Below are 9,111 nucleotides of genomic sequence, written 5' to 3' on the forward strand. Positions count from 1 at the left end.
CTGTACTGTCCTTCGCTTCTCAACAGTGGCAACCCGCCCTTTTCGGTAACGGCGCCGCGGGTTGTGTTCGACTGGAGGGACGATTTTTAATTCCAGTTCTCTCGGACGTAAATGCGTCCATTGTTGCCAGGCAAACGTCAAAGCTGCCAGAAAGAGTCGAAGAATAAGTTTTTGCTGAGAGCAATAGTTCTATAGAGTAGCCCTCATTTTAACCAGTCATACATGTCGACAGCAAGCTGGCGGTAAATGTTAGTTACGTACCAGGTCCCGGAGCGGGTCCCGGACCGGGCGCTGGCTGGTAGCCCGGACCTGGAGCGGGTCCCGGACCGGGCGCTGGTTGGTATCCGGGGCCCGGACCGCCACCCGGCGCAGGTAGGTCTACGTCCGGTCCAACGTTGTCGTCAAAGATGACACCGGGTCCTGGGCCGTAGTCGGTGCCGCCGATGTCGCCTCCGCCCCCACCTCCGGCGTCGGGGCGCGCGTAGCTGCTCCCGCCGCCGCCACGGCCGCGCGACTGGCGGGCTATCTGCGATGCGCGATACCGGGCCGGCCTGTGACTAACGTAATCTAACGTAGCACATCCTCTATTTGCAGCGCTGTCAGACGTCACTTTCGGCCTGTGCCCTTTTGAGGAAACATGTGCAGAGCACTGCCGGCCCATCGGAAAGCAGAGCCCTTGCTACGCGTAGAGTCCATTGGGCACGAAGCGAAAGCTGGCGCCAAATGATGCAGTGCGGTTTTCGTTGTGTGCCGGGGCTCCATGTCTTTACGGACTGACTAGGTCATCCTTGTGGATCATCCAGACGTTAGTCACATCATATCAACCCTGCAGCACTGCTGACATCAGCTCCGGTTGGTGAGCGGTGTTTGACAAAAACTGCGCCTGACGGGATAACTTGCTAATGACGCAGAAGGTACTCATGAAGCGCCGTTTACAAAAACAGCGTGAAATTATGCCGCCCTTGTAAGCTTGCTCGGTTTGCTTGTTTCATGGCAAGGGAGCGTCTGGTCTTCACGGTCTTTTGCACAGGCTGCTTGGTTGAGGCTTTGAAAACAATTTTTTTTTCGGGCTTTCTCAAGGGAAATACAAAAACCTCTTGACTAATCGAGGTATATAGAATTCATTGTTTTGTGTAGATTTCGTTGTGTAGACTCGACAAGTTGCTGTCGACGTTCCAGCAATTTTCTTGACTGTTTCGCTTCAAATGCTTGCATTGGGGTTATCAGTTCTAAAGTATTGGCATATCCACGCCGTTAGGTGCCCCTTTGCTCGAATAAAGTTGTTATAAAAGAACTTAGCCCAGCGCAACATATTTCAGAGCCTTCGCGCCTCCTTAACATAAAAGAGCTTTTCACCAGCCCTAGCGACCCGCCAACCTGCGGATGTTGCTTTGTGGGTGACCTGTTTTTTTTTTTTTTAAACGTGACAACGTTATTTCTTTTTCCTCTGACCACTGTGACCGCGTTACCAGCAGTTAACCCCCCCTCATTTTAACCTTATGTTTTAGACACCTCTCCTTCCGGTCTTTCTTCCGCGTAGTATTTGCCCCAGCGCATACTTGCGTGCAACAAAGCCATCTTTCCAGGCAGTGTCAAACAAAGTACTCTTGTGGACAAAATAGTTCAACATCTACGTATGGTTGCACCCACTGTATTTTGAATTCCGGGGCCGTAGTGTGTTGGCGCGCACATGCCGCATTAAAGTGGAACACCCTAATTTAAGATACCGTGCCTCCATTACTCCACATGCTCACGGTTCACCAAATACACCGCGCTAGTTGCAGCCCAATAACTGGACCAAAAAACGCACTAATTACGCGTATCTGACGCTGCTTTTGTGCACGCGCGTTTTATATTCATATAATGGGTTCTGCTTCAATAACGTCAGTGCTGATGCTTTTAATATCTTCAGCTCCTCAAAGTATCAGCGCGATTGTTTTTAACATACCATTTTTTTCTTCACTTACTTTATGTGTTAGCTCTACAAATCTGAGAGATGCATGTTGGTAAAATTGAACATGGAAATATGACAAGAAGATGTGACCTCTTTTCTTAATTCACTCAGCGCTGCTCTACCGTCGTACAGTCACACCGTGGGCGCTTCACGAAGCTCAGAGTACTGCAACTTCTGCTCGAACGCGATTGAAGTGCTAGACGTTTCTAGAAGTGCACCGAAATCAGTCATTACCCTCCTTGGTGGCCGCGCGGAGAGGTGGACAGCCAGCGAAGCTGATGAAAAAAAAGAACAAAACGGGCGCAAAAACAGGTTTAGTGAGGATAACTGCCAAGTCAGTGGGAAATGGCTCTCAGAGAGCAGCGAATGTTAAAGAAGTCAGAAATAAGCGACAATAATGGACGAACGCACAGTTACTCACCAAAGAGGATCACACTCAACCAGAGTCTCATGTTGAGTGCGTGCACACTGAAAGTAAAAAGAAAAACAAAAGCAACCGTTAGTAACACAATATGCGCCCGTTCGCAGTACTTGAGGGAGATGATAAAGTGAGAGCGCACACTGCTAGTGCTCTCAATCCTTAGGCTTAACAGCAATTGTGTATTAAATGAGCATGTAATAAGAGTGAAACTGGACCTGCAACTTCACCATCTTTTACTAGCCATCGGTGCGTTGCATTCGGTGTACGGAAAAGATCGCCATCTTGTAAGTGCGTCATAAAATTTTGCAGACGTTCGTTTTTGCTGAGAGTTAATGCTATTGCCCTTTCAATATTTTAATTTGCATGCACAAAGAGATGGAAACAGTTTCTTCAGGCGGCTGCCTCGATTCAAAAGTGAACTGTGAAACGAAGTAGGATGGGAGAAACGCCGTCTTTCACTCTATGCTAGCGGACGACGGGGTCTGCAGACAGCACAGCTCGACAAAACGTGACGCTTTAATGCAATTTAATGCAATTAATGCAGCGACTCATCCATGTATCACCACACTAGCCTACAGAAATGTGAGTGAGTGAGTGAGTGAGTGAGTGAGTGAGTGAGCGAGTGAGTGAGTGAGTGAGTGAGTGAGTGAGTGAGTGAGTGAGTGAGTGAGAGAGTGAGTGAGTGAGAGAGTGTGAGAGAGAATGAGAGAGAGAGTGAGAATCCCAGAGAAACAACATTAGCGTTTTAAACATCGGTTATTTTACATCAAATCGCACGACTCAAATCGCACGACTCAAATCAAATCACCCATGCTTCTATGCGGAAGAATACTTCCGCAGTCATGCGAAAGGTGTTGGGCCAGCACTGATTCCTTGTGGAGTACGGAAAGCTGTGCGAGTTGATTATGAATTGCCATATTGAAAAACAGCGTGAAAAAGGACGGACGAGAAGAGGCGAGACAAACACAGCGCTGACTAACAACTCCGAATCCTTGGCTTCGTACCTTCACCGTGGATGACCTTTGCGGGAAACAATAGGAATAATAAGCCCCGCGAAGTCATACTCTCGGAAGTTACGTAAACAAGAAGCGCACTGGTGATCGCAGTGTTTCCTACGGTCAACACTGCGCGAACAATGATATGCGCTGGTGAGTGCACGGAGCGCACAAGACACGGTAAACAACAATAACGGCGATAGCGATCCTGCTTAAAATTTTCCACACGTTGAGCCGCAGTTTTCGCAGAGCTCACCATGGTCCTTTACGCGTTCCTCTAACACGTCCTCTTTTCCTCTCTCTGTCTTCTATCTTCACGTTATCTGGCGTTTAGCGTAAAGAAAAGAAGCACCGCCGACGACGCGCCTGGCCCAGAGGTGAAGGCTGCGGCCGCTCATTGCATGACAAGGGAAGGGTTACGCAACGACCGCGCCACCCCGCGAGTGGGCTTGGAAGCGCGAAAACGCTCTCGCGATGAGGGCAGGCATCTCTAATGACCCGCGTCCGGGGTGGCCTGGACTGCGGACAGTATTGTGCACGACCCCGGCGGGGCTGGCGGAAGTGGACAGCCGGAAACCCTGTCCGGCCGCGGGGACTTCTGTGCGCGCGTACGCGACGCGTCGCGCTTTTTCGCGGCTCTTTTGTCGTCCCCGTGTGCTCTTGTGTCGGGGCGGCGGCGATTGGGAAACAAAAGGGGACCTCCCTTTCCCCCTCCTGTGGTCCCCTCCTCATGTGCATCACAATGGCGGTCGCCTATGATAATCTTGACCCGATTCCGGCACTTTTGGGCCGTCCGCAGACGATTTGTACGGGCACGTCTGCTCGTCGGCGCTGGGGACCCGCTGGCGTCCGCTCGACAACGGGCACTCACTCTCGTCATTAACTTTTCTTTTTTTTTGTTTTCTCATAAGCTCTCGCGTTCTCTCAGATGGCAGATAAGAACAGGGAAAGTGCAATGGTTCATCTTGATGTCCTTGACAAACGGAGAGGGAATGGTTGATAGCGAAACTATGCGCAAATCATTCTTTGGTTCAAGGTAGGAATAGAGAGGTGCAAGCAGTAGTATAAACTGCGAGAAAATGTCGGTAATGATTTTTATAAAGGAGGTTTAGTTTAGTTTATGGGGTTTAACCTCCCAAAGCGACTCAGGCTATGAGGGACGCCGTAGTGAAGGGCTCCGGAAATTTCGATCACCTGGGGTTCTTTAACGTGCACTGACACCGCACAGTACACAGACCTATAGAATTTTGCCTCCATAGAAATTTATCCGCCTCGGCCGGGATCGAAACCGCGTCTTTCGGGTCAGCAGTCGAGCGCCATAACCACTGAGCCACCAAGTGGCATTTTCTAAAGGAGGGTTTGTCCCAAATTGCTGACTTGTCTTTATGGAAGTGCATTTATTAATGAGGGCTGTCTCTTCCGTGAAAGAAATCGTTCATCTGAAAAAAAAGAAAGCTCGCGATGGCTCAGTGATTACGGTGCTGGGCTGCTGATCCGAAAGACGCTGCCGGTTCAATCTCGGCCGCGGCGGTCGCTTTTCGATGGAGGCGAAATGCTTAGAGGCCCGCGTACTGTGCGACGTCAGTGCACGTTAAAGAGCGGCAGGTGTTAAAAATTATACGGATTCCTCCACTACGGAGTCCCCCGTAGCCTGAGTCGCTTTGTTAGGTTAAAACCCATAATACCAACACTGAAAAAAAAAAATCATAGGGAAGAACACCTTCAACGCTCCAAATGAATGCTCTCAACGTAGTGCCTGTTCATCAGTGGCGGTGTGCAGTCGTTTTCATTGCCTTTTTCGAGACACAGGAACATGTGCAGAGAAACACCTCCAGGCCTCGAGATTGGATCTTTTTAGCCTTGTGGTGGGGCACTTACTACAATTCTGAAGTCATAATCTTTGCAAGGTTTGGAGAAGGCTCGTCCTCAGTCGTGAGGACGTTGGTAGCCTCATGGGTGCCGCTTGTGCCAAAATATGCTAATCGAAAACAGACCCTGCGGCATCGGGACTTTTGACGTATCCTGTCCCTTTAATCTGCAGATTCATTTGTTTCTAGCTACATCCCTGTTTCGTCTATAGCATTCTGGATTGATGTCTAGCTTCAACTTCTGCGTCCAACCGCGGTGCCTTCAACAAAATGCAGAGGTACCGAACAACGAAGCATGAAAAAAAAAAAAAATGAGAAGGGTGCTCATGTAACAAAAAACACCTTAAAAAATCCGTACGTGATGAAACAAACGTGCAGTATATCTGGGTTTAGTCCCATCAGTTGTGAGGAATATCCTGAGGTGAATTATATTTTAAAGGAGGGAGATCTTACTGTCAACACATGCGGGATTGAAGCCACATGGGCCGAATGAAAGTCAATCTTGTCTTCTATACAGAAAAAAAAAAAAAAACAACCCTGGCCTGATAACCGAACCCCCGCAACCATCAAAAGAGTGGAGCTGATTTGCCACCTGATATTATCATTGTAAACCAGCATCGCTTCAATAACGCCTTATCGCCAAGGTTTCTACAGTAAGTAGGCTGGTTATTCGTGTCAGGGGAGGATCTGCGCAGGATCCTCGGACGAATGTGATTTTTTCAACTCCGGACGCCTAAAAAAGCTGCTCGGTTCTCCCTATAGTATTCGTATAACTGCACTCAAGCTGCTTTTATTGCAGTTACACCCTATAGTTAACGAACACCAATAAAATAGCTGCCAATCGAAGCTTGCAGAAGTGCCGAAGTGTCAGTTCCAATGCCAGTGAAACAAAAACAAACACATATTTCTTATCGGCCCCAATACACCTTTGTTCTTGCACGTACGAGCGAGGATTGCTCACTGGTCGTCACTTTTAAGCCACTGCGCACTCAGACGACGTGCTTCGCGTCAACAAGTGATGACAGGCTTGGGGAACACGGCAATTAACCGAAAACCCAATGAGGACGTTGGCACTTTTGTCACGTTCGAGATAGGAATTCCAAGTGCGCTTTGGCCGGGTAGCCGTGTGCATATATTTAGGAGCCCTGACAAAGACACCCGGAAGCCCCACTGTTTTTTGTGGCATTGTATACCGTGAGAAACTGAGACTTTTAACTCATTTGCAACGGCATCGCACGAACCGACCGCCTATTGCAATCTTTCGAGCATTCGAGCAGCGTGTTGAAAGGAAAAGCAGATCTCTGCATCTTAAGCACTTCACTTCTGTTACCGAGCGAGCGGAGGTCCCGAGGTTTCAGTGAGAAAGGCGCGTTTTTGCATTCACCGTGTGAAAGGACAGAAATATATATGTGCCATGTCCACCCAATGTGAGCAAAATTTTTTACACAGCTGCCTCATAGTCAAGCGTTTGGTACAATGATGTCAACAGCAAACCGCCTGCTTTATTCGCTCTGTGCTGCCAGTGGGATTTGCCCAAACCATGCAAGCACAAACCAACAGCAGTAATTGCTGGCAGAGCTCTATGACCACACCAGTGGAGGAGTTCCCTATAAAATCCGGCACTATGACTGGACCAAAACTCGGATATTAACAAGCTGTCACTCCACTTGCGGCGTTCAGACGCACTGTCTGGTGTGGTCAGGAGTGGATTGTTTATTGTTAAAGCATTCTGTACTCTTTATTGGGAATGTCAGGAAAAACAAGAGAAAAACGGCCCATTCCAGACGTCGACCAAACCTTACAATTTTTTTAGGCAGTCTATAAACTGTCCATAGACTTCTGTCTATAATGTCTGTAGACTCTCTACAAACAAATTCTAGAGAACAGTCTATAGGCAACACAAATACTGTGGAGAGTCTATAGACAATCTATAGATTTATGGCCATACACTTTCAGTAGACTTGTCTATAGGCAGTCAATAGACTATGATTAGACAAAAAGAAAGCTATAGGAAGGCAATTGAGTCTATAAGAAGTGTATAGACTGCCTATAGATCATTTTTATAAGGGAACACCACTTTAAATTTTAAAGTGCACTTCGCAGTCTCCTTAGTTAATGTCTCAACTGTTCGCGTCCAGGATGGGAGCCAGTAAGTATAAAAGAAGACGTGGCCTTCATCGAGTTAACATGTCAAACTGCTGTAGGCGGTCTGCGACTAGGTTTTATTCATCGAGGCAGTACGATGAACTTCGTCATGCATGGAAACCTCGAAATGGTACTGAGTAGCAGAACGCCACAGTCACTGAGCCGCCGCGGTGGTATCGAATGAAGGAAATGTAGACGTTTTTCAAAGTTGTATGTCGAATAAAATAATAAGGATCTATTCCTACATAACTCCTTGCTAAAGGTTACATTACGGGGTCACTTTTCTCTGCACAATGACAAAGCAAAGTGTATCACGTGGCGCGAATCCGCATATATTTCCCCGAATGTTCGCGTTTATCTACAGAGATGTAGCTACCGGCGTGTGCTCCTTTCGTATGCGCACTCAGTTTGAAATTTAGGAATGGGATGCGTTGTATATTCATCCGTAGACGCCTATCATGCAGCTGTCGTACTACCATTTTGTGATCCCCTAAAATGGAGTGCAAAAGACCAAATTAAAAAAAGAGGTTAATTGTTATCTTTCATTATCCGTTCCTATAGTTACAATTCGTCTTAAGTGACCGAAGAAGCTGTTCGAACGAGCCAGGCAGTTGTTAAGCGCTTTCATTACGTCTTGCGACCACTCGTGACACCGCCGATTGTGCATACCGCTGCCGTACAGAGGAGCCTGGCTTACGCAAACCGTTCACTCTACCATTAGACACAATGGCCGGTCGTTAACATTCAGCAACACCGCTTTTGCGGGTAAAACATGAAACGGGCTAATTGAATCCTCTTTGTATGGGATCGTGTCTTCTTTCTTCCTCGAGGAAATCCTCAGTGATGGAGCACCTCTCCTCGTTCCTTTCAACGCTCACGCCCGTCTCATCAAGTGGCGGGAAGCGATCCAACTCGCAATCCTTCTAAGCGATCGTCGTGCAAAGAAATTAACGAACAAGCCTAGCCAGCGGCGCGAGGATGCCTCGTTCTCACATTTTTCAGCGCCGCATTTCATCGTCCGCGGAATCGTGCGCCGCAGGATGATGAACGAGAGTGAAATGAAGCGACAGTGGACGTGAGCGCCAGCTAGGCAGCAACAGCAATAATAAGGACAGCGTACAGCTTGTTGGCGCCTTCTCCATCCCCGTGTGACGACAGCTCCGGAGACGACGTACACTGTAAAAAAAAATGCTCCTCAGTACAGAGAAACCCGCTGGTAATGCGTTGCCGGAGGGTTTTCCGCAACATGAATACAGCGACTCCGTCCGACGGTTGTCACATTCTTGGTAACGGAAAGTTACGCTATGCTATGAACGAGAATGAAATCGTTTCTTTGCAACGAATGCTTCTGTTGTGTTCTTATTAAAGGTCCCGTAATGTGTATGCATACTTCCTCCGTTCACTTGGAAGTCATCTGATCTAGAACGGAAATAATCTGCATTGTAATTATGTACTATCGAGAGCAAAAATAACAGACCCCTGCCAGCGCGTGCCGATCCGCGCCAAACTGCATGTGAGCACCGCCTGACGAAGCGCTCCTAGTGCCGAGACCAGCGCAGTGGCGTGCGCCCATCTCGAGGAGCGCTACGCATTGCGTGCCACTGCGCTCGTCTCAGCATCTGGAGTGCTTCGTCAAGCGGCGCTTGCATGCAGTTTGGCACAGATCGGCCCGCGCTGGCAGGGGTCTGTTATTTTTGCTCTCTATAATACTTTCAGTAGTACATGCAC

The 9,111-nt window shown here is 48.2% G+C and overlaps 1 protein-coding gene across 3 annotated transcripts in view; it reads right to left on the bottom strand.

Moving 5' to 3' along the window:
* Window positions 1–9,111, bottom strand: part of LOC149359165 (uncharacterized) — an 80,319-nt gene that overhangs the window by 5,420 nt on the left and 65,788 nt on the right. For all 3 annotated transcript variants that reach the window (XM_089568987.1, XM_089568986.1, XM_089568988.1), the window contains 3 exons: window positions 2,376–2,422; window positions 2,189–2,229; window positions 262–526 (listed from right to left, as the gene is read on the bottom strand). In XM_089568987.1, the coding sequence (XP_089425113.1) occupies window positions 262–526; window positions 2,189–2,229; window positions 2,376–2,406 (337 nt within the window). In that variant the 5' untranslated portion in view covers window positions 2,407–2,422. The remainder of the gene's footprint in view (window positions 1–261; window positions 527–2,188; window positions 2,230–2,375; window positions 2,423–9,111) is intronic.

Source organism: Amblyomma mixtum, chromosome 2, assembly GCF_055824585.1.
Source record: "Amblyomma mixtum isolate Tamu chromosome 2, ASM5582458v1, whole genome shotgun sequence".
NCBI classification, from domain to species: domain Eukaryota; kingdom Metazoa; phylum Arthropoda; class Arachnida; order Ixodida; family Ixodidae; genus Amblyomma; species Amblyomma mixtum.